Raw genomic sequence first — 26,056 nt, 5'->3', positions numbered from 1 at the left:
AAGCATTGTTAGATGTTGTAGCATTTAACAAGGGGTATAGGTTAAGAATTTAAGACATCGTTCATCTTTATTATAAGGTTCTGTACATCTCAGCACAACATTTTCATCTATCCACAAGGTCACGTGGTGGGGGAATCAGGTCTCTGGGGTTCAGTCTGGCTACAAGGCATACATCGTAATTATCATGCATCGGAGCTCTGGTGCACACCACATTCCAGCGATTGTCCCATGGATCCAACTCCAGGATCTCCTTTGTGATGACCTCATGACGATCTGGAAAATAAAGGCAACCCGTTTTATCCCAACAAATGCTTTACCGAGGGGCTGCTACCCAGAGAGGACTATATGGACTCTTAATTTAAGAAGCCTACTTCAATACCTTCCACTGCGGCTTCTTACAGGTCAGAGCAGACCAGATGATAGACCCCATGCATGGCCCCATAACAGGACAACTCTTCATGGGTTCATAAAACACTGGATTTAAAGTAGATTACACCACCCACATTCTAAAGGAATTAAAAATAAATCCGTTCTGGTGATTGGTGACTGCGGCTGGGCATCCGTGCCATGTTCTGACATGCCCTCTGTGTGACAATATGTTATTTTACGAACTGCAGGATTTTGTTGGCACAAATAAACAAGTAGAATCAGAAAGAAAAAAAAATCCCTATCCCTATGAGTAAAATTTAAATAAAAAAAAACATTCACTATAAGAATACTCAATATTTTTGAGGTTGTGGACCTCAGTTATTGTCAGATCTTTCATGATCCATATGAACGTCGGAGGAATTCACATTCATACATGATCTAATTGTGACCTTCCCAATGTCTTCATGTTATCACAGATCTCTCTCAATCCCTCTCTCTCTCTCTTTTTTTTAACCACCATAATGACCTTACCGTTGCGCAAAAGCAAATAAGCCAACCTTACTTCTCATAATGCTCTGTTTTCTTTCTTTGGTTAAGAATAAAAAATGGGCCCCCGTGGGATCTCAGCGAGGCCTTAAAATAACCCTAAATAAAGAGAAATACATCTATATCTAACTAAATATTAACATCCAATTTAAGATAAACTAATGATGTGAATGCTTAGTAATACATTTATGTCTCCGTCCAAGTTAGCACTCACATCATTAAACAAAGTCCTTGTTAATCCTCAGGAACCAAGGATCAGTTTCAAGTTTTCAGTTGAATGATTCGCTATTAATGTTTACTTGATCTCATCGTGTATTACAGCACAGTGTTGACATTAAAATCCCGGAAACGCGTCTTCAGTTAAGTGGTGATCCATGGCGGGTCCGTCGCACTAACCCCTTCTTTGCGTATGGCTAATTTAAGCAACTGCTGGAGGGAATTTTTTAAACCCTATCCATACCGAACACAAGAGACTCTAATAAAAAGGAATTAAAGTGTATAAAAATCATAACATTTCAATAAACGAAGACCCTACTTCAACAAACTAATCAATGGCTCTGCCATTGGGAATATGGTATTAGAAACAATTTTTCTTATCATTTGTAGCCTGCAGACATCGCAATATAGTTATTTTTTCTGATCCTTAATTTGTATCAATCGCAGATATAAAGCAAATGTCTCTGGTGAGTTGTCCTGGTCGTTTTTCCCATAGGGCCAATTAAAGGAGAACGCCAACCAAAAACGGTTGTGTTTTTTTGCATAATCTATTGTTTTTAGACAGCTGTATATAAGCCATATGTATGTATGTCTTAATATGGGTACGTGTATTACCCTAACTCATTATCATACGGTCTGTGGTAGATAATAGAATGGCTCAATCTTAATCACCCACTTGGACACTTTGACTAATGAAAGTCTATGGAAGAAGGGACTTCATTGACATTGCCCTAAAGAATCAGCTGCCAACTTTTAGACCATGGCAAAGTCCAACCAAATGGCCCAATATAAGTGTAACCCCCAAACAAATAACAAATGTAGCATCCATACATTGGAACTGTTGTTGGATCAACGATCGGCTGATTGCATATTAGCATTCAGAGGCTTTATACAAAATAATTTGGCAAATCCACTCAACAGACCTTGCGACATGATATAAGAGGACCACTGTGAACATATGATGCATTTCCGATATATATCTTAAAACGAAAATTAAACGTCCCTCTGCTGTTTCCGACGCCAGCTTGTCTTTTGTTGGTAACCAACTCTTCAAAGCGAGTTGGACAGCAGGAAACTTGATGCATTGTATCTGCCCGATAAGAAGCTAAGAACGGCTTAGCAAATGTATCTTAACAAGTGAATGCTTTGAAGAAATAAATGCTAGCCTATTGTCTAGTGCACTGCTAATATAACATGATACAAAGTAACTAAGATCTCGTGTCTCATAGAGAATATGGAGCTTCTTAGGATGTTCTTTGTAGATTCTTAACACTTTATCCTTTCATTGGACCTTTGATAACGTGTCCTTGTGTTCAATTCAAAGTCATCTGCTGGCAGTCAGGATCCTGCAAGCCTCTTTATCTCAGCATGAGAACCAGGCAAGCAGAGCATGTTGGGACTGGATGAATTATACGTTTTATATCTTTTGTTTTCGTAACCTGTCTTCTGTCTCACGTATATCTCCTGTCTCAGAAATGACCTACTTAAGAGAGCTTCCTTCGGACAAAACATTTGCTTTTTTTACAGCATGGAACTATTTGGGGATTTTAAAAAGATCTTTCACATATTGAATTTGAAATCAGAAAATCACTCTGCCCCCTTTCAGGGGAGGAAAGGGGGGCAGAATGATTTAGGTACCAATGAGGGATTGTCCTCACTAAAGACAGAAACATGGGTAGTATGGGCACTTGAGCCTTCTTCTGTGTGCATGGCTGAATGTTGAACAAGATGTCAGTTAATATTCTTAGAGCTACAGGGTATTACATCATTGAAATATCATCTGGTCATGGACGCATTTCCCTTCGGAGATTGAATTTGTGACACACAAAGGTCTCCAGGGAATTTTACTGTGCATCGAAGCAAACATATAATTACCGACACGGCTATTACCACGCCTGAGTAGTGATGCAAACAGGTCCCAATCTTTCCAAAGCATCCTGAACGGCAGCAATCAATGCAAACACATCTAGGAGGACCACAAAACGCAGCATTTGACAGCTAATCTCAACATCTTCTGCATTAGAAGCACAGATGTCACGGAGTCACTCGGCTACTTACACCCATCCCAATTATCTGTCAACTCTCCTATTGTTATGTACCACCATAGAATTTGATGCAGATAAGAACTTTTCTACCCAAAGCCTGGGGTCTTGGCCTTGTTTTATGTTCTGGATAGCTTTATGACTGTCGCATGCTGTATCCAGAACCTTTAAAGAGTTCCCTTGGTTCACTTGAGTCTTTTCTTATAAATATCATCATGTAAACTGTTTAGATCTGTTGGTAGTATCTCTGCTGGAAGTTATGTACATCTACATTCTCTCAATTTTCGATAATGAGTATCTTTGACGTTTTTTGGGGGGCAAGACCAGATGAGATCTAACGAACAAAATGGATAAAACAACAGTTTATGAAATGCAAAAACAGGATAATCAAGGTGGAAGCCATCAATAAAAACCGAAATGTTGCCCTCTTGAACCTATAATAAATCCAGCTATTTTGGGATTCTGTATAAACTGCATTAGGTGTAGTCATGGAAACTTTTTAAACCATAACAAGGTGCTTGACGTCCTCCTCCTGCCACTTGGGGACCTCCTCAATGCTCCTGCTGGTCATCCAATTTCCAGTATTGTAACGACATGTGTTTATTCTTTTGTTGCTTTGTACAAACACAATGTGATACCTCCACCGTACGGACCGACCTTAAACGCTTCCCTAGGGGTTAGACGCAAGGTTTTTTTTTCCTGTCAAAGTAATGAGCGGAAGGGTTGAGGCTCGTGATTCATTTTCTCCGTTTTCTTTTTTCATATTTTTTGAAAATACGTGAAATATGTTTCGTGGCTAAGGGTGTATTCCTGTTGTTTCCATGTGAGAAACTGAATTTAAAGGGACATTGTCACCTGAACAATATTTACAGTATGAATGTTGGATAACATGACGTAGTATCAATAGAATTCAAGGAAAGTGCATAGAGAAAATGTTATTTTTTTATTTCTATGTGTGGCACCATATGCAAATTACCTACTGCTAAGAATAGTCAATTTGCATGTAAGGTCATGGCTAGGTGATGGATCACGCCAACAGTTTGCTTGTGGTGGACTTGGCTGGTAAAAGGGAAAGAAGTCCCTCTGGGCCTTTGCACCAGACTTGATACATTCTGGGTTCCCTCTGTGTGGCCCCTTTTGGTCAGGCTTGGACCGGCCATTTGGCAAACTTGGTCGACAACGCTGCACGCTTTATTGTAGCTCGTGTGGCAGATCTGGTCCTACAGTGTGCTGCCACCGGCCCGATAGACACAACCCCATCATGCAAGAGTGTAAGAGTGCACATGCTCTTTTACTGTTCATTATAACTCCTATGATCCACAGTAGCTATAATATCAGAGGTCACGTGTGCCTGATACTGGAAACCAGTTCCTGACGATGTCAGCCTGAACCTGGGAGACATGGAGCACAAGATGTACCGTATAACCCTTACATGCCTGGACATTTAGATACAGACCATAAAGTGCGTAAGCCGACCTATAGCATGTTCTAGCAGCGACACAAACTCAGAACGCGGCGCAGAGAAGAAAGTTAATAACAACAGATAAAAAAATTCCTTCGCTCTTTCAAATGTGAACTCTTTTTTTAATATTTCTACTATCCATTATGGAATTAATACATACGAGACATTTGCTATATAGATCCTACCACTTCTTCTGATTTCTGTACCAGTTCTAAAATGTTACGCAGGTTTAATAAGATTCGATATGGGCAATCGTCCGGGATAAAATAAACCCAGCATTCAAAGGGCAATAGGTGATAGGAGCCACAGAACGTTTCTCGTATGGTTTTTCATTAAGTTAATGTGATCCAACCAGGTGATTGTCCCCCTGCCAGCCAGACCAGCTCGCTCCTGAATGTCCCGCTGAGGGACGCCTATGAAGTAGGTGAAAGGCCGCACGGTGAGCCTGTGGTATGTGTGTTTGTGTCACAATGACACGGCACCGAGTCACAGTCAAACTCCGTCTCCTGGATACGCTGCGTCATTTGCTGCTATCAGATTCCCGACGGCCAAACGCTGGCACGCTTTGCGGTTTTAGGGGGTGGGGCTAAGGGGGAGGGGCTTTACCAACACTATTTATGGTGACCTATAGATACATATTTACATAGCTGAGTCATTTAAAAGAATAATTATGTATCTTATTACATTATTTAATTTATAAAGAAAACATTTTCTATATTACTATTATTATTATTATTATCTGTAGTATTATTATTGTCGATATTATTGTTATTATTGGTAGTAGTGGTATTGTTATTATTGGTATTATTATTATCGGTAGCATTATTGTAATTATTATTATTGGTATTATTATTGGTAGTAGTGGTATTGTTATTATTGGTATTATTATTATCGGTAGTATTATTGTAATTATTATTATTGGTATTATTATTGGTAGTGGTAGTATTGTTATTATTGGTATTATTATTATCGGTAGTATTATTGTAATTATTATTATTGGTAGTAGTAGTATTGTTATTATTGGTATTATTTTTATTATTATTATTATTATCAGTAGTATTATTATTGTAATTATTATGATTGTTATTATTATTGGTAGTAGTAGTGTTGTTATTATTGTTATTATTATTATTGTATTTTTATTTATTGAGCACAAATAGATTTACTTATACAGTATAGGAAAGGGGGTACAATAAGTGCTGTCAACTAATAAGTGGCATAGTCTACTTTTTCATTGGGGTACAATAGGTATGAAGTATGAATGAGTGGTGTGTCATTTTAAAATGTGACAAATAATGAAATAATGCACCGGTTAAAGCCTGCCTCATGATGGGGGTCTGCAGGGAGATCCCCCAGGGATAGGCAACCTTTGACAACCGAGGACTCCTACACCCATTAGGCCAAGCCACTGGAGGGACAGTTCACAAGTACAAGTGCTTCAGCAAACCACCCTTAGTAAATAAATGTTCAGTCTAATCACAAAATGAGACGATCAAAGCTTTGAAATGCCTTAGAGAAGGAAAGATATTGAAGGTAAGAGCCATGTGCCGGAGATTATACCCAGGAGTTTAGGAGAGGCGAAATACTCGGGGGAAATATTCCTTAATATAAACTGGATCCGTTGTAAAGTCTCCTTACGGGTGATATTAAAATTACATTTAAAGAGCCAAGCTATACTTTAATGGATTTCTTGAAAGTTGCTTTTCCATGTAGACAAAATGTTAAGCGCAGTCTCTTGTACCCTAGCAACTTATTCTTTCCTCTAAAGGTTTAACTGCAGGAAAACAACAAAGAAACTTTTAACGCTTTTTTTTGGTTCAGTTTCTATGCCAACAGCCTATCCGTGCCCGCTTTTGTGTCACATGAGAATTAAGTGTTCCCAGCAAAAATAATAAATGAGACTGAAATCCTGCCCAGCCGAAGAACTACTTGGGAGTAGGGTCTGGATATTATTAGTACCAGGAACGATGTGTTTACTGCTTCATTTTGGCACAAAATAATTAAATTAAGCAGAGGGGGTTTGGCATCATCTTTAATAAGGCAGATTATCGGTCAACATGGTTGAGGCTTCATCACCATTATCTAATCTATTTTTATTCTGTTTCATACAGAGCCATAACTAGGGCTGTTGGCACTTTGGGCAGGGTCGGAGGTCTCTCACTTGCCCCTCTTGCGCCAAAGAAGTTACAGCCCTGGTTTTATATGACATGCAACACTTTCTTTTTTAGTGAATATATCCATTGGAAACCAATGCCAGGAGTTAGACGGCCTTAAATGTGGCTGCACACTGTGGTTTATTCCTTGAAGACTTGCACCCCATGCCGCGGAGCGGTTTTGGGATGAAACTCTAGAAGTTACGTGCCAAACACACAAATAAACTGTGTATTTATCCCTTTTTCATCATTTCTATCCAGCCTTTTTTGGAGTTTCCTCTGGGTTTTTCATGCACACCTTTTCTGGTCTAAAGCTATATCTGCCGTTCCTTGTTAACATGTTCATTCCAGCATTGCACAGAAAAGGGGATTAGAGTCGAATTTTATCAGCGGGTACTGAGAAGAGCAATACAGATTTAATCCCTTTGAAAGAGGTGAAGCTACATAATGGCATTTCAGGGGAGTTATTGGACGGCAAATCCAAGGAACAGAAAAAAAAGCAGGATGAGAGAGGGATTGGAGCGTGATTGTTATATGTATAACATTACTATTAATAAATAAATTAATAAATATAAATAATATTAATAGACAGGCGCCGAGTGCGTGCCGGTGTATATACGTGTGTTCTTATATAATATAAAAAAATTGTGCTGTTAAAAAAATGTGTTATTAAGAGCTTCATAGCCCCCGACAGTATTTTCGACAGTATCCGGGATAGCTGCCCCATCATCCTGCTTTTCCCAGCCTAGGGACCTATAAAATCAATGGAGGTCCGTGCTGTTCCATTTCATTGTATACATCTGTTCTCCCATAAATTACCAACAACCTTTAAAGCTCTTTCTATACACCGCTGCCATTATTACAAACGAAGAGTAGTCCGGATACAGTATTTTTTTAATCCATACCTGCTCCGCGGAATCCGCCGCAGACGTACAGACGTCCCTCCACTGCCCCGGCGCTACTTGAGTTGCTCCTCAGCGAAAGCAGCGGGTAAGGCATGGCACAACCGTCCCTCCAGAAGTCACCATCTAGATTGTAAATCTCTACTGCATCAAGACACGTTCGAGCCTGTCCCCTGTCCGGGCCAACACAGCCAATGCCACCTACCGAGAATAAAAGACAATATTTAACCAAAAACCCATTTTTAAAAAGAATTTAAGATAAATTGGGTTACGAGCTGATCCAACCGCTCAATACATTGTAGAGCACATTTTCTGGATGGTCTGGGAGCGTTACCGCCAATGTATCAACATTCAACTTAATATTAACTTAATTCTTATAAAGAAAGTAATGTTATTATTAATGCAACATAATTGCACCTTACATTTTTGCTTTTAATGCTCTAAAACAGGGCTGCAGAATTCCAGTCCTCGAGGGTCACATTTTTGGATGTCCCAGACTGAGCACAGGCAGCTCAAGTGAAAACTTCATTAAACTACAAATGTTTAGGCAAGGACGCACGGAATTTCTTTTCTGTTTGCAGTCCTTGGAGACCGGAGTTCTACAGCCTTGCTAGAAAATAATATATCCTTGAATTACTAATTCTAGAGGCTTTGTCGGCTGACACAGCGAAGGCAGAGAAGGCGGTGAAGGCCTCAAAACTTGGACACTTTGGAGGTATGCATTCAACACTCTGTGTTATATTATGTTTGCCATCATGCTAGGAGGCTAGTCTTCATTGTCTGTGAATCAGAGAAAGACAGGGGTTAAATCCTGAATCCCAGACCTACCTCTTTATCGCCCTAATTTCGAGGAACCGGAGGGCGTCAGGTGGGTCACTGAAAACCGGAGGAGGCATTATGCAAAGTAATTCAATTGCATAGTGTGTGTATGTCTGGGTGTGTTAGTATGTGTGTTAGTATGGTAGTGTATGTGTGTGGGTATGTTTGTGTGTGTCTGGTTATGAGTGTCTCTGTGCATGTGTGTTTATCTGAGTGTCTGGGTGTGTTAGTGTGCGTGTCTGGGTGTGTTAGTGTGCGTGTCTGGGTGTGTGTTAGTGTGCGTGTCTGGGTGTGTTAGTGTGCGTGTCTGGGTGTGTAAGTGTGCGTGTCTGGGTGTGTTAGTGTGCGTGTCTGGGTGTGTGTTAGTGTGAGTGTCTAGATGGTTGTGGTTTGGGTGTCTGGTTGTGTGAGTGGGTATGTGTTAGTGTGACTGCCCTTCCCAAAGTTCAGAAACATTCCTACGAGTACAGTTTGGACCATTTACCCCAGTAATAAAGTACCCTGAGGTTCTATCTTCTCTAGCGTATAGTGGGGGAGACTATCCGTATAGCTTTGTGGATTCGATGGATGAAAGTTTCTATAAATGTATATTTCTAAACAAACGATGCAAACAAACAATGAACTCATTCACTAGCGGAATGCAACGGCTTAGAATCTTAACTTCAGCTTATTGCTGTGCTAAGCTTTCCTTAGCTCTGTAAAAAACCCACTTTATACCTTCCTTCAGTGCCTTATATCCCAGGCCAGCAATTCCATTCGCACTAAAAATAATGGCATTGTCTCCGTAATGAGCGAACCAATTCACTGAGCTTTGGACGGGCCCCAGAAGCAAAGGCGGCGTTTCGGGACAAGCATTTTAATTTAGAACTCAGAATAAAGAGAACTATAGAAGAGCTGTTCTCTGCGGGGGCCACCAAATATTTCTTTCCTTGGTCATTTCTAAGGGACAAAACTCATGATTTTGCTAAAAAACACCCAAACAACGGTAAGAAGAAAAGATCAATGCAGTTGTGATGTAATTTTCAGCATCTGCATAAATCCCTTTTGTTTCCAATTTCTTAATCCGTCCTTTTGGTAAATAGGAATTGTAAAGTAGGTTTGATTGATTAAGAGATCCTAAGCTTTCAGAATCAAAGAATCCTTGTTTCTGTCCCACGGAAATGCATCTCTTCCAAACTAAAACCCTTCTAGAGAAAATCGCACGCTGATTGGTTTCATTCCAAACCTAGAGATTAAAAATCGGGAGTATAATAAGCACTGGTGTATAAAACACGCCTAATTTAGACCCAACGTTTTATAAACAACAACTACATATCTTTATCTTTATACGTGTGTATAATCTGCTATTATATATATATATATATATAACTAAGACTAAGGGATCTCAATATGGACATCTTGGAAGAGAGGAGGAATGGGATAGAAACATTTAAGTACAAGAAGGGATTTACAGGAGGGAGGTTTATTTTACTGAGAGGGTCATATATAAGTGGAACAGCTTCCCAGCAGAAGTGGTAAAGGCTACCACATTGAGGGTATTGAAGCATGCATAGGATAGGCATATGGCCCCTGAATCCAAGCCCAGGGACTGATTAAGTTTTTAAGTCTTTACATCAGAAACAAATGGGCACATTAAATGCCGTTGAATTCTTTATCTCGTGCTTCGGGCAGATGGAAAGGAATGAGAAAACCGAGACAGAGGCCAGGAAAGGTTTGATGTCTTGAAGCTGGTAGAAAAATGGGCCAAACCTTTCTGTCGTCAAATTCCGTTTCACTCTAACATCGTGAGATTAACGCAAGCTCTGGATACATTGTGTAATTAAGTAGGGGTATAAGCATTATCTTTTCATTTATTCCATGCCAGATTCCAGAGATATAGATCTAGAATGTTAGAAGGTGCGAAGAGACCTCCTCGCTAGAGCCTATAGTCGTAGGGGGATACCCTTAAGCCTCGGGTTCTCAGGTGTTCCTAGAGGATTGATTTGAGATCCCGCGTGCTACTTGCTGATGCAGGGGCTGAGCGTGGCTGGAGACTTGTTTTGTATCTCAATCCCATAATCCGTTTCCAAGAGAGAGATTCTGGATTTAAGGCTTCAGACTCTCCCCTCCCCTCCGGCAGACCAGTAAAACAAATCTCCTGTATTTATCCCGAGTAGATGCGCTCTTGACTCGACAGCAGTGATGAGTGCCAGGGTTCATACGGCTTTAACGACTTTGGGGACACAGAGGTGAATTACGCAGCTATTTCTATACAGTCACAGTTATCTACATGCATAAGCGAATGAATTACATGGAATAACATAAGAAAGAATGGGATGCCGTATGCCCTTCTAAAAAATGGGGTCCTAATTACTTGGTTAAAGATGAATTCTCATCTACACTGCTCATTGTACCTTCTAAGGTGGCCAGAACCACCAGTTTACTGCCCAGGGACAGGTAATTAATCGGGGGGGGGGGGGTAATCATGCAGATCCAGAAAACCAGATGATAAGAGATGGCTTCTCCCATGGTACATAAATAAGAAGTGCTTCTAATACATATTGCTTATTTTAATCCTTAAATACCACCGCATGTTATTAAAATATTAAATCGTAAAAAGCAGGATTACGGAAAGTGTCTCATCTTAATTTAAATAAATTTAAATGTATCTGAATTAAATGAATTTAAACAATGACAGGTTGTCATGGATATTAAACACCCCAAGATCCCAGCCAGTGATTGGAATGTTACTTTGTTGTAGTAGATCTATATTGTGATCAAAAACATTCTCTCTTCCTGGTTTCTTGTCTTTTTACGCTGTATGCCTGGCCGATCGAAAGTATTTTGGGCTTCCTGCCAAACCCAGCATCCAACCCTGTATTTTCCAAGCTTTTAACAAACAATCCAGTTGACTTGGCAGAGTAGTGGAGACAGGTTTCATTTATAGTCAATCACAAGGCAAGCGACATTTCAATTAAAAATTAGCCATTATCAAACCTTGACAAAGTGAACCGTTATGAGTCCTTGATTACGGCCCATTTTGGACTGATAAGCTGCCCATCGTATGTGGATAAGTACCGATAGCACCTGTGTGCAAGGACGTTGGAAGGCAGAAGCAATTAAATTGTTTGCTACGGTGATGCCTGGACTTTGGATATGCATATGGTGAGCGTCTTACACATGGATTTATCTGAGCTCAACACAGCTATTTTGTGTTCTTGCCATCTCTTCACAGATGCTAAAGCAGGGAAATTTGAAAGGCAGAAGTCAATTGTATGACCCCCTGCTAAATATTAGTCTGGGACCAATGTAATACAGTAATATATTTGAATAAAGATGGCTGGATGTGGAAGTGTAGCGTGTGGCCTTGGTATCCATCAGACGGACGCCCACAAACAATTTTGGGCCCCTAGGCTCTAATCTCCCAGTTTTTCCATATAAAGTTACCTAGCACTGGCTACAGGATACCTTCTAGCAAATGTAGCTTGTTGGGGATAGTTGTAGTGATTTAAATAATAAAAAGGATATTACCACAAACCTCATTATTGTTATAAATTATGTTAGAACATGCATCTGCTTGAACATGTCTACTAAACACAGTATAGAAATGTGATTTGGGGTTGAAGCTTGTGAAATAAAAGGTAGATCCTTTTGTTATGTCTTGTGGTCATCGCAGCCATTGCTAACACATTACATTTCTATAGGGTATATTATTAACCAGACAACGTCCAATGCATCAGCCGCCTGTATGTGATCTCTGGAGCGTGTTGCTACATTAAGTTCGATCTACAGATCCATTAACCATTTAAAAAGCCAGAGAAATGTGTTGATGACCGGGGGGGGGGAGGTCTGTATAAAAAGTAGTTTGAGTGCGAAGTTAGAAAAATGGTCTTATCTCTATAGCAAGCAATGAAGGGGTAGAATCCGCAGAAGCATTGCTTGTGGTTGCTTTGGGGATAAGACGACTTCCAAACCTTGCTCCAGAATTACCTTTTATACGTGGCACTCAATGTCTTCTGGCAATAGTAAAGGCTTATTAAGTGCTGTTGGCACAGGCTGTTCCCAGAAGGCTCTGATCCATTAAACCTGTCACTGCTTTTAGCACACCTCGTACCCAGGAGGACAGGACACATCTTTTCTAGATCTGTCCTATGGATAAGTAACCTTCCGAAGGTTTCATGACCTACAAAGAGTTAGTTCAATGACTCTGTATTTTAATTCCTTTTAAAGTCCTCACCTAAAACCCCTCTTTAGCAGAATGGTAATGGTCTCGATATTAGAAGAGGGCTCTAATATATTTTTAGAGATTTTAAGGAATTTTCATGCAAAAATAATCAACTTGATACTGAAAACAACAAGGAGCAGAAACTCAGTGGCAACTAATACATGCTGTTATTTATCCACAAGTAGCCATTTTTGGAGACATATCGGTTTTTAACGTGTTTCTTAATGCTTTTGTCTTTATTTTTTACTTTGGTTTAATTCCCTATTGTTACAGCACTTTTCATATTGGTAAGTCATAGCTATACTACCACCAGCAATGTAATGACTGCTCTGATGCAGTCTTCATGTCCAAAGCGAGTCGGGTGATTCATTGGGCACCCAAGAGGACGAGCTTGGGTGCCCATTTTTGTTTTGTACCCTACTCTCCTGTCTTGTTACGACCGTGTCGTTTTGGTCAATGTATTTTTTTCTACTTTTGTTTAGGTCAAAAAACATATGAAACCTTCTTAACGCTTGGAACACAGTATTTTCCGGCTCTTTAACGCACCGTTATCTGTGGTCACCTTCCTGTAGACCACTTACCTAAGACATAAACTTCACTGTTAACCACAGCCACACTGAATCGATATTTTGAATATTTCATGGGAGCCAACTGGGTCCATTTATCTTGGGCAGGATCGTACTGAAGCATTCGATTACTTAACCGGTCGGGTTCATCATTAGGATGATCAATCTGTAAATAAACAAAACACAAAAAAACAGCACAAACCATACAGTAACGTTAATTCATATCATCTGCCTAAATAGTTAATATGTATCACCTTTATCAAAGATGATAACCTACAACCTAGATTTGCTGTTGGCATCTTCTTGAAGTAAAACAAAACTGTAACTGTGTAATCGCATCCTAATGCTCAGTTTGGCGGTATTTATCTTGTTATGTCAATAAATGTTAGCCTTTACAACATTTTTCCATGTTCTCCATTAATCATTCCACACCCGAGCCCCATTAGCATTCTTGATGGGTAGACATCATGGGACTGTGATCTGACTCAAATAGTTCCCCTAATCACAGGATATTTATGCCCTCTGAGGCACCCCAAACCATATATAAGATGCAATGCCATCCCTGCGCGAAACTATTTAAAGAATAAAAAGCAAAACTGCGCTGGTTCAAGGGTCTTACGTTTATAAATGACCAAGGAAATAGAAGAGAAAGTCAATTCTTCACCTGTTTCAGACTCTAGCACCCTAAAGACTCCCCAAAGCTCGACCTGTCAGAATGTAATGGTATTCGACCATTTTAAAGGATCAAGAGAATTTCATTTTATTTTTGCTATCAAAAGGTTAAAGAGCCGCTGAAAGTAGGCTGAGAGATCTGGAGGAAGTTCTAAACCGCACACAAAGCCGATATTTTGGCATGTGAAGAATGGACCATCCGCAAACGCTCCAAGGGAGTCCTGCTGCGTGAATGATGTTCGCTCCCTGTAACTGGTAAACTATCTCTTTCCTCTGCCATCTGTTTGGAGTACTGACTGACAAAAGCAGAATGTCTTATATTAATGCCAGCCTTTATTCAACAATAAACACCCACTTATAATACATTCCGCATTAACCCTATGAGCAACAACCAAGAGCCCATCAATCTGTCAACGTCATCACCAAGAGGCAAATAAATTATTCCGACCTAGGAAAATCACCCGCGGGCATCCAATGTATATCCCTGGGCATGGAAAACACATTTGTCCGTTCAGGAATCCCAGTGGAATTTAAATACATTCTTGTTTACCGAATTTGGAAAACATGTCACTCAATGGCAATGTTGATTTTTCAAGTGATGTCTTGTGCGTAATGGAAAAATGTCTTCACTTTTCAGTAACCTCTTCAGAATTTCCAAGTTGGTCTTCTTCTAAGTTTAAGTCTGGTTCCTCTCGATAGGATATATTACCAGGTAAGTAGTTTAAGAATCTACTCAGGGCCCTCTATGGGGGCCCCATCAGAAGAAAGAAGGAGGGCAACTACGGGCGCAATACACGGATTTAACTTTATAGCACAAAAAACAACATGGAGCCCAACCAACAAGGTCAGAGGAAGAAGTAGCAATCATCCATAGTGGCCAACTATCCACACTTGGCCTAGGATTCCCAATAGGTGCATTTGTGTCTCATTGGCCGCCTCTCTAAACCAATGTCCTACAGGCTTGAGTTCAGGGGGCCGCACATGCTTACTGGTTCCACTGTGTACCCAATATGCCAGCTGGTTTTAGCATTGTGAACCTTTGTGGGCACCTGAACCCAGAGGTCAACTCAACAAGTAGTAATTTCACAGACCTGAGGTCGCTAAGTCTCAAAACTTTAGTGAATCAATCACTTATCAAACTAACTGACTGGCAGCCCGTTTGCGCTACCGTCAACAATTCACAAAAAGTCTTCAAATGGTCATTTAAATTATTATAGTGAGGCTTTCCTTGTCACATTTGCTACCTGATATCCTGACAATCCTTCCCAAGGCGCTTCTAGAATATAAGAAGCGATTGGCGCCTTGTCTTGATGCTCTAGAAATAGATTCCACACTTTTGTTGACTGCTTATTATCGAATATAACACAAGTCCTTAACCATCTCACTGCGGAAAGCAGCCGCCAGATGTACAAACACAAGAACCTACATCTCTCAAGCTTTCGTTCATTTTCCCTGCTTACACGCTACGATATGTATTTGGTGCTTTTGAACGGGCTTGCTTGTCATCGGCATGAATAAGTTGCCACCGCGGGCATCTTGGGAAGACCTCTAGCCCACTTTCTACTTCCTGTTTTCTCTACCAATTGAAAAACAAGTTGTAAAACCAAACCACAATAAACAACCAATCGGTAAGAAGAGTTCAGGGGCTAATATGTTTTTTAAAATATCTTGAGTTAATCACCAATGTAATCATTATTTTTGTTTGTTCTTGTATGATCCAGTATGCAGAAACCAAGATGACTGATATGTACATTTTTAGCATTTTCGGACCAGAAATACCGGTATAGTCGGTTCTACAGTATACATCCATAAGTATACCTGGAACCTAAGAAACTGACCCTGAGACTGTATTAACCTTTCCACATCACGAGAATTCCTTTTAGTGATACTTTAATAAAGGTAATACTATAGTTCTTATATGATAATAATATGGAAACGCTTATATGTCACTCAAGTAACCTGTAGTCAAGCAGGGGTATCAACCATGACATACAAGAATAAAGAAGCTTATTCAGATGCTCAAGTATTATCAAGCCAAAAAAGTATAGTTGGTTCATCTCCAGCCCGTGTGACCCAATAGGATCTACCTATTTGCACAGAGCCACTGAGATTAAAGAGAAAACAAGAGATATTGGGTAAAATTGTGAAAATGTAAAAGTGTACAGTATCTACAAGAACAGGTCTGGAGTTTTACACTAGGAACATAGTATATAACAAGAGGGTATATGAGTAATATAATTAGATTAAGTCTGAATAGCTCATCCCTAATTTAGGTTTATCCAAACAGGATTTTGGGTAGGTTTAGTGGAATCCTAATAACAAGTTGCACAATAGTTCTATGGTTGATGAACAATAGATATGAGCATCCTTCTAGAACCCCACCTCGAGAGTTAATCATTTTCTTTTCTTACTAACCTGTGGTGTCCAGCCCCCCATAACGAAGAGCTTATTGTTTAAGGTCACCACGGCGTGGCATGCCAATGGCACTGGCAAAGGAGCCACACTTCTCCAACATTGATTGTCCACCGAGTACTTGTCTACCGAGTTGGTGATGACATATTGGCTTTTGAACTTCATTTGACCTCCGATGAGATAAAGATCATTATGCACACTGGCCAGTGCATAAAGCTCTCGATATTCAGCGCTGCATAGCATCACCCAGCAGTAATTCCCACAATTGTGGTACCTATTAAATAAAACGCCAATTGAACTTGGACATCAATACTACGAATGCATAGCTAACATGTCTTCTATTCAATCTATGGCATTTGTAATGACAAGGGCTCTTGTCTCCATCGCTTCTTGTTCTCTAGCCTATTATGTATGCTTTTATGTCAAAAGGTTATGAATCAGATAAAATACAAGAATTTAGAGTAGGAGGAGGAGAATATTTGTGATCTGTCTTGAGAGTATAATTTAGGCTATGTGCATGTTCTGTTCTGTTGAGACAATAAACCTATGAAAGAGCAGGAGCCCAATAAAACTCTTCAAGAGGTAAAAAGTTCAAATCAGAGGGTCATTATATTTGGAGAAAGAAATAAGAAAACAACCTTCTGAAAAGTTGGCTTTCTGACTATGTAGATAAGAAACAAAAGACCGTAGAAGAAAAATATGCTTCCTGGGCAGTTGTTGATGCAAAAAGAATTCCTACAGCTTGAGTTGTAGAACGTCTGCTGGTCGATAGGAAGGTTAGAACAATTGCTCGTCTGGTCATTACGTCTTTAGGGCTGCTTTAAGCCATTTGTGGGTCAAGAACATAGTATTTGAATATCAAGCCCTATTTATTTTAATAATCAAATGCATGGATTTGAAAAAAAACATAGTTCACCTCTTCTAGACATGAACGTAACCAGGAGGTGACACAAATTTGGGTCCTCTAAGTCCTGGCTGCTGCAAAGATCCAAAGGGCCAAATTATTAGAACCTAGACATTGTATAGAAATCTCCTAAAATAACTGGAGCGCTTAATTATTCCTGACAGAGGTTAAGCAATAATAGGCTTGTGTTTTACTTACATTTATAATTGCTTATGCAACCCTACTTAATATTATATTCGCAACCTGAAAAACCTGCTTGGCACCACACCTGCGTACAATAGCTTTCTCGTCCCAAACAGGTGCATTATTACATATTCCACATGAAAGCAAAACTATTTTGTCACCCTGTAGTGTTATGAGTTATGAGAAAGTCTAAAAATATGTATTTTTCTGTAACGTTAAGGCAAGTATACTATTTGTGCTATGAGCAATTATATAACTGTACTTGACAAGACCATTCCGCAACCTGGCATTAGTAATTCTCTCACACACACTTAGAAGCCATTGCAGGTAGTGATACAATTAATTTAGAGGCAGGAGTTGACTCAGAGAGCTAAAAGCGAGACTAAAAAGACAGGGGAAAACAACACGGACAGGGATGTCAAGAGAAGGGTAGATGACCCGGACTCTGGACCTAAGTCCCATTAAAGGGAACTAAATCAAGACAGTCGCAAGTATGAAATTGCATGGACAATCGAATTAAGAGCGTACCTACAGATTTCAACCCTCCTTGTCTTTTGTCTTGCCAATCTGACAGCAGTGGCTTCTCCGGCCAGTATGATATCATTGTTATCAGTAACCACACCAGTGGAGACAGAACCCAAGACCTCGCCTTGTTTTGGAGATGGAATAAAGCAAATTTTTCTTGTTGTAGGAGCAAAGCAGAAACTGGCGTCTCCATAGCTTCCATACTTTGACCTAATGCCCATACCATTGTTGCCTATACAAAGAAGAAGGCTTGTGGTTTCCATCCCATAGCGGAGGCTTAGAGGGACCTGCTTGGACTTCTCAATGGTTTCTAAAGCCTCTTCAATCATATCATAACACTGTGAGTTGGACAGTATAATGGTATTCCTCCTTCGAGCTTCTCTGAGGAAAGAGGGATTCACAAGTAGTAACCTCACTTGTTTCAAAAGGTCAATAAGATGCTGGGACCGTACATCCCTGTCGTGGTTCACCCATCTCAAAACTAAGTCAAGAATACTTTCCTCTCGAGAAACATTGAGGTCATCTGACATGATCATTCCCATGAGCTGCTGAAAGTCAACTTCCAGAATTTCCTCATGCAATCCAACTTCAGTAAAGTGTTGGTACAAGTATTTTTTCGACTTCTCTTCTAGATCTTCAGCATTTATCTGCTTGGCAAAATAATAGATCCCAATGCAGTTGGAGACATCCATGTGTTCCGTCATGTATCTTTGGCACATACTGAAAATGTCGTCCATCTGCATAAAAAAGGCAGCTGTAGCGACCCCTTGGACAGTGAGGTTGCAGATACTAAGCTCTGCACTGTACATGTACTCTAAGATTATAGACACACTTTCAGCCATCACGTCATAAAGGGCCACCTCAGTTTGGTCACATTCCACCAATCCACAAGTGAACATTGCCTTAAAATAAGGACTGAAGGAAGCCAACACTAGTCTATGGCATGGGAACTTCTTGCCCTCAACCACTAGGACAATATCAACTAGCTCTACTGCTTCCCTCATCCTGTTGATGCGATCGAATAGGCTGATGGCATGCTGTTGTTTCTTCTTGTCCTCTGATCTGCTCTCCCAAATGGAGGAAGCCATTGTTCTACTCCTTCCCAGTAAGAGGGCTGAGTCTACAAGCCGGCGTAGGTCTCTAGAGCAGTATTTCTGAGGAAAGAGAAGATGATATAGTCATCATTTTCTTTTGAACACTCAGGAGTGGATGTTTATTGTTGTAATACAAATATAAATGTGCAAATAAGCAAAATACACGTTTTCGGAAGTTTCATAGGAGAAAATTGGTGAATAAGATATTCACCTGCTATGAGTGTCCACTTTGAATATAAGTCAGCGGCGCATACTTGGCCATTATATTGTAGAAAACAATTCCTTAATTTCCATGAGCATTACATTTCCAGCCACTGAAAAACTCAAGTCAACGCGAATCCCCCCATTTAATGACACAAAGTACAAAAAAATAAATCTCTAAGGAGGCTTCGGAAAATTGGTAGAACCTGATGTAACACCATCTGCTCATACACAAGAAACAAATTGTGGATTTCAAGCGAGATCACTTACTGAATCGTCTATTGTACAGAAACACACAGGTGTGCTTCATACCTTTTTAAAAACAGGTGCTTTTATTACGTTACTTAGCCAATGTAATAAGGAGGAGAAAAGATTTACAAAATATATGAAGAACGTAAAGAATTGGGATTTTTTTTAAGGATGTGTGGAATCTTACACTTATCACCTGATAGAAGAGAAATAGGTAAAGTAAATGTGTTAATAAGGGGACTCTTTTAGGCTGTGTTTTACCATAAAAAAGCATTTGTCCGCTGGAACATCAGACATTTTATTGTAAATTGAAAAAAAATGAGAGCTAAATCAGCAAATTATTATTTTTTTTAGAAATAAAAAATATAAAAGTGCTTGCGTCATTTGACTTGCTAATTAACCCAAATGTCAATATTTTACAAAAGAAAAAAAAAATAGAAACGATCTCCGGTGGAAATGTAATTATCATAAATAAATCAGTATTTAAAGTGTACATTTGGACACTGGAAAAATAATTATTACCATGTAAAAGTCTGCGGAGGTGCATGAGTACGCAGGGCTAAGCATCGCACATCAATAAATGAGTTAATTATTAATTAAAATATGGCAACATTAGAGTTCAAAAGCTCCCCCCCCATCAACCGTGGCTTTGCATTTTTTATTTATTTAGTTTAATTTATATTTATTTGCATATATATATTTTTTTTGCCTGCATGTAAATATTTATTTATTTGGCAACATAGTATTTATTTATTCAGGTTCTGCCAATTCCATACACGTTTGAGTCATTTTAAAAGTGGCAGGTAGAAAAAACATAAAAATTATAATTTTTTGCGAATATATGGAATCTAAAAACCATCACAAATAATATCCACAAATATAGGTTTTCTGTACGGCAAAAACCAAGCAAAATGTCTACAGGTTTTTACTCTTAAGATACTTTTTGTCCCTTTAGCATTTGTGACCTAGTCCTTTTATATATTAAATAAATATAATTCTTCAAGATTTATGCAGTTTACAAAATAAAATTTAAAAAAATCAATCAAGATTGGATAAGCCTGGTTTTTTATATGAGAAAAGAAAAAATGTCGGTGCGCTAAGCTAGTCACAGGCTCAAATAATACAAATGTATAATACGAGGCCTACCAAACAGGTGTAAGCATGCTGCAAAAACAGTGTATTGGCTGTACAATGTATACAAAAAACAAAATACTGTCTGCGCTTCTCACCCTAATATAGTTGGCAACAAATATATAAACATAATATAAATGAGAGGTTTTGGTTATATGAATTGGCCAAAGCATAATTAAGCTTTTTTTTTTTGTTTTTTTATATGAACCTAAACGTATGAAAGGCCAGCCACCTTTAAAGGGACGCCAACACGTTTATCATTTAGAAATATCATATATTGCTAAATACTTTGGTAACAAAGAAGCAAAGAGCAGGCTGACACAAGCCGAGCCCGTGTAACCTGTCCCCCAGCTTTTCTTGCTCACAAAGGCTTCCCAGAAACTACCGTAGTTTATTAGTGTCATTAACCTACTTCTTGTACCTGTTGTCACTTTTGGGAAGGTGCGACTGTTTGGCTTTGTGTTTTTCCTTCGCTCTTCCTGATCCAGATATGGAGTCCTGACCGTGCCAATTCTATGTTATAAATAGCCCCTTACAGAAGAGACGCCGTGTCACAAGACGAGGATACCCCTGCCTGCCAGTGTCCCCTGAGCTCTCAGAAAAAAAAAAACTTTTTCAAAAGATTTTCTTAATCAGCAAATAATAATAAAAATAAATTATAACATAATAATAATAACATAATAATAATAATAATATTAATAATAATAATAACAATAATAATGAATTATAACATGATAATAATAAATTATAACATGATAAGAATAATAATAATAGTATTAACAACAATAATAAAAATATTATTATTACAATATATTTAAATATTATTAAAAATAATGAATTGTGGCCATTTTTACTTGTTCTGCTATTTAACTGCAACCGTAATTTCAATTGTAAAAAAAAAACATACATATTTTTAGACCAATATACAATATAAAAAATAATAATAAAAAAAAATATATATATATATATTCTAAGGGGATCTTCTTGGAAGACATTGATATAGCTACAGCACTCCTTTTGATACATTGATCCTTGATTTAATGCTCCACAGTGTAGCTTCCTGGCAAACACACCATAGATCAGTGCAGGCTGAACAAATAATATTCTAATAAGAATGTTAGCATTGATTTAATAGTTTACATGAATATGAATTCATTAAAGAAGACACCAGAAAATAACTTCAATGTTGAATATATTTTTCCGGTTTCTTTCCTAGTTTAAATAAACAGACACACCAGAAGGGTTGGCAGAAAAGTTGTATTTTTTTTTTTTCCGTTTCCTATCGCAACCTCTCCCAAGAAAATGAAAATCTAAAAATAATGCACACAGATGTGAGTTCAAATTAAACACTACAGACATTCTGTGTTTAGTTTAATTAGAGGTTATTTACTCGAAGTTCGGTCTCTAGGTCGCCAGAGTCAGTTCCGGTAAAGCTGTTCCCTCCGAAGAGCTGTTTTTCAGCAGGGTCAACCACAATGTCAACTTGAGTTCTTTGAAGAACAAACTGTGAAGATCCGAAGTTGAAGGACACCAGTGTTTTTCCTTGTGGCCCAGCTGAAGCTTCACATGTGCAAAAAAAGCCTCTTTTTCATAAAATTCCCACCAAAGCATTTTGTATATTTCTTTTGTCTATAGCACTAAGGTCCAACGTATGTTGAGGAGCTCATGTGAAGCTTTAGCTGGGGCTCAACGAAAAACAATTGATGTCCTTCAACTCCAGCTCTAGATGGTTTGTTCATCAAAGGAACCAAGCATTGACAAACTCAATGGCTGGTGGAAAATGCTAGTTTCTTTGCCATGAGATCGCTTGGGACACGATACTTGAGACAGAAACTCAGATGTGGACACAAGGTTTTCCTTGGGGTACAAATTCTTTTACCAATTTTCATAGATAGGCATAGATAGTACCCATGGAAAAAAAGAGAGAGCAAGGAGAGAACCTAAGCTTACGCAATGTTGACCCAAAATCTGGTGCCCTTGTATCTTTTGATCTGGGAAGCCTCCACAGATCCTTCACAGATCACCTACACATAACTAGTAGTGAAACATGTTTGTATCTTGAAAAGCTAGCTTGACCATTTAATACCCGGTTATTTTGTAATTCTGGCTTCCAGAAACTTATCATGAATAACTCAGGCCTTCTTGCAGGAGAAACCGGCCATGTTTGGCCAAGGGGAAGTCATCGTCATGGATCATTTCCACTCGCCTGCAACTCGCTGTTCTCTGGATTGACCCCTTTCTACTCTCTACTGTGGATAGAAAAAAAACTGAATGAACGCACAATATCTGTGTTTTCATGGGAAAATGTTAAAGGCTGTTTTAAGTGACTATCACTGCGTCTTTAATAACTGCAGCTGCAGGAGTTTGTGTATCTACTAAGAAATGCGTTTCTGTACTAAAAATGAATAATTTAAAGATTTACTTCAGCATGAATCTTTAATACCAGGCCTCGTTTTCCCGGATCTCATAATATTTTTACTGTTTTGAAATGCAGAAGTGTTGTTTTCAGCGTTATGTAGTGTGGTATTATATATATATATATTGTATAAACTATATATTATAACTGTATTGTTGGGATGTAATGATCTAAAATGTTGGATACATACAGCTGATGTTACTAGGTAATGCATTATTTTCGTTTCCACAACCTCGTCAACCAATGATTACCCCTCTGAGCTCTGAGATGCCCCTAGACTAAATCATAATTTACCCCCCCCCCATAGATAATGCCCCTATAATAAACACATACTCTTTTTTTGTTTTCAGGTTTTTGATCATCAAGTCTTCTACAGAGATACTTGGCTCCATCATTTTTGGGTTTATGACCCATTAAGTGACTGCACAGCTCTGTATCTGATCATGTGCGTGCATGCGCAGTACGTCCAGCAATGCTGTCACGGGCACCCTCATTGGCCCTTGCGGGATTTGGGTCCCTGATGGCCTCTTTCTGGGGACTAGTGGCCCCGTTGCAAGCATGGGGAGGGGGGAGAGTATTGGGTGGAACAGGGCAGGGGCCCTGTCTTGGAGTTTGTACTGGCCCCCAAGGTTTCTGATGGGGCCCCTGATTATGTGAAGAAGGGATATGTCCTCATTATTATATGATGGTATAAAAGGACCAAATGACCAATGTCTGAATGCCCAGAAGTTCAAAATATCATTGCTGTTCGAGTTTTTCCAGCTTATCAGTCATCGGATACATTGTGACCATCACGGTTCACGCTACAGAAGTCCCTCACAGAAGGATAAGGCTACAGGCCGCATGGGGAGGACTGTCCAGTCCGGCCCTTCTTGCAGGAAAAACTCATCAGAGTTAAAAATGAAGTTTCTGGGATGATATATTTTCACCCAAAACCAAGAGTTAACTTATAATATAATAGCTTATAATATTATCCATTTGATCCTACATTATTACACAAGTAAGATGCTCTGCTTTATAAAAATAACACAATTGTATATGGTTTAAGTAAATGATATCAATGCGTAAACTGAACCTTTTTAGGGAAGGAGGTAAAATAATATTAAGATGATATTAAAGTGTCTTAAAAATATTTGGTTAGTGGCGGGGAATACAATCAGATTTGGTCGCTGAGATAAAGCCAGCGCCTGGATGGATTTAATAATGAGTTTTTTTTTTATTCAGTACCTGATATGCACAATCATAAAAAAATGAAAAGCCTTTTTTTTTAATAATTTGTTCGTAGCGGAGATTAATTTTGCAATCTCGTCAAGACATGAATGTACCATCAGAGCCAGTACCCCCCCCCCCCGCCAAGCCTAGAGCAGAGGGAGCAGGCATTAGCCTCAATTCTTCTGCATTCATTAACTATGCTTGTGCTAGAAAAATATTTGAACTATCCCAATAACAGTGTGTATAGATGTGTATCCAGAAAGCGTGGAACTCTCAGCAGTTCATTATTCCATCGTGTCTCCATTTTCGACCTGGTCTCAAGTTACATCAAGGGAGACTCAGACTTACATCGCATGGCCTTCTCGTTGGTATTGCTGATCCATGTTCCCATAACCACACTGTTAAGGACATGGTCTATAAAAAATGTGATTTAGCAGGTAATCTAATTGTCATTTCTAAAAGAAAACTTGGACCTTATGTCTTGAATATAGGTTGTTTCTATGAAAAAGGCACACTCAACTTGCATCACTTCATCACTTCATCTTACATCAATTTAAAAGTATAATAGTAGAAGACCTTGTGTGTGCAGAAAGCTGACAATTTTCTAGATAATTCCTCACTGGAATTTCTGGACGGTGTTTTTCTTAACAAAGGATTTAGAGGATTAGAACCTGACACAAAATGCCCCCCCCCCGACATTTTATCTGCAGCACCTTCATTTCTAATTTGTTTTCCGTCATTGCTACCAAATTTGGCAATCTGCCTTAATGCTCATTATATACAAAGTAGAAACACCAGCCATGTGTTGCTAGAGCTTTTAACTCTTTATCCTTATTCTGGCGATATTGTTATTATACTTAGTATATCTGCAGGTGGCGCATGGGGGACACTTAGTGGTGGCCTCCCCAGGGTTTCATGTCAGCAAAATGCGCATGATGACTCAAGTTCAAGTTGTTCTTGCCCATTAATATCCATAATAAACTATGACTTGGGTTTTTCTTTTACCCACAGTAAAAACACATGAGAGGAACATCCCAGGACTTTGATCCCCAATTGGCAGTCTTCAGACACTTGGCAGGTGTGACTTCCATACAGACTTTTGATTAGTGGTTTAGACTAAAGCCCCCAATGACAAATCAACTTAGGAGTCAGAGTACTGGGTAATCGGTATCTGCGTTCAACTCAACCTGACCTAAAGTCAAGAGCTCAACTAGGTCCTTCCGCACCTAGGACAGTCCAAGCAGGTCCTTCGTAAGCTAATGGTGTAATGTAGTATACATTAAAATAAGCTGCACGTTCTTTGGGTAAGACAAAAGGGACTAAAATAGTCTGTAATGTGCTTTAGCTCCGGAGTGGGGAGGCCCTTGAGCAGTGGTTTCCATTGACCTGCGCTGCTCTTACAGATGGTTTTCTTGCAGGTTCCATTGATGGTTCATTGGAAAGGGCTCTTTCCCACTAAAATCGACTGATGTGTTCTTTGGTGGTGGCATTGGACTCATCGCTAACGCCTTGGATGAGTCACTGTTGTGAATAGCTCAAAAATAGTGAATTTAAAGGGTGCTCCCAATGAAGCCTGGGTGCTCGTGAGCCAATAAATAGACTCTATTGTGTTATAGTGTGGAATATATTTGTGGGAGAGCTTACAAGCCTGATATAGCATGATATAGAAACCTTCACATTCCGGTGGAGATAATGCAGACCGAGGCAAACGTGATATAAAAAAACTTCCTGCATAAATGTTACAAAACATGTTTCACCGATAGACATCCTGTCTCTTA

At 39.1% G+C, this 26,056-nt stretch overlaps 1 protein-coding gene across 1 annotated transcript; it reads right to left on the bottom strand.

Annotated features, from left to right (window-relative positions):
* Nucleotides 1–103: 103 nt before the first annotated feature.
* On the bottom strand, nt 104–19,063 carry LOC149276766 (kelch repeat and BTB domain-containing protein 12-like). The gene is made up of 5 exons (XM_089503310.1): nt 17,979–19,063; nt 16,367–16,637; nt 13,295–13,445; nt 7,694–7,891; nt 104–273 (listed from the first exon to the last, which is right to left on the bottom strand). Exons 1-5 carry the CDS (start codon nt 19,061–19,063, stop codon nt 104–106), a joined length of 1,875 nt encoding a protein of 624 aa, XP_089359436.1.
* Nucleotides 19,064–26,056: the final 6,993 nt, after the last annotated feature.

Source organism: Sceloporus occidentalis, unplaced genomic scaffold, assembly GCF_023333645.1.
Source record: "Sceloporus occidentalis isolate IW3139 unplaced genomic scaffold, rSceOcc1.0.p SCAF_225, whole genome shotgun sequence".
NCBI classification, from domain to species: Eukaryota; Metazoa; Chordata; class Lepidosauria; order Squamata; family Phrynosomatidae; genus Sceloporus; species Sceloporus occidentalis.
The sequence above is the reverse complement of the archived record's forward strand: the minus strand, read 5'-3'. Positions and strand labels throughout refer to the sequence as shown.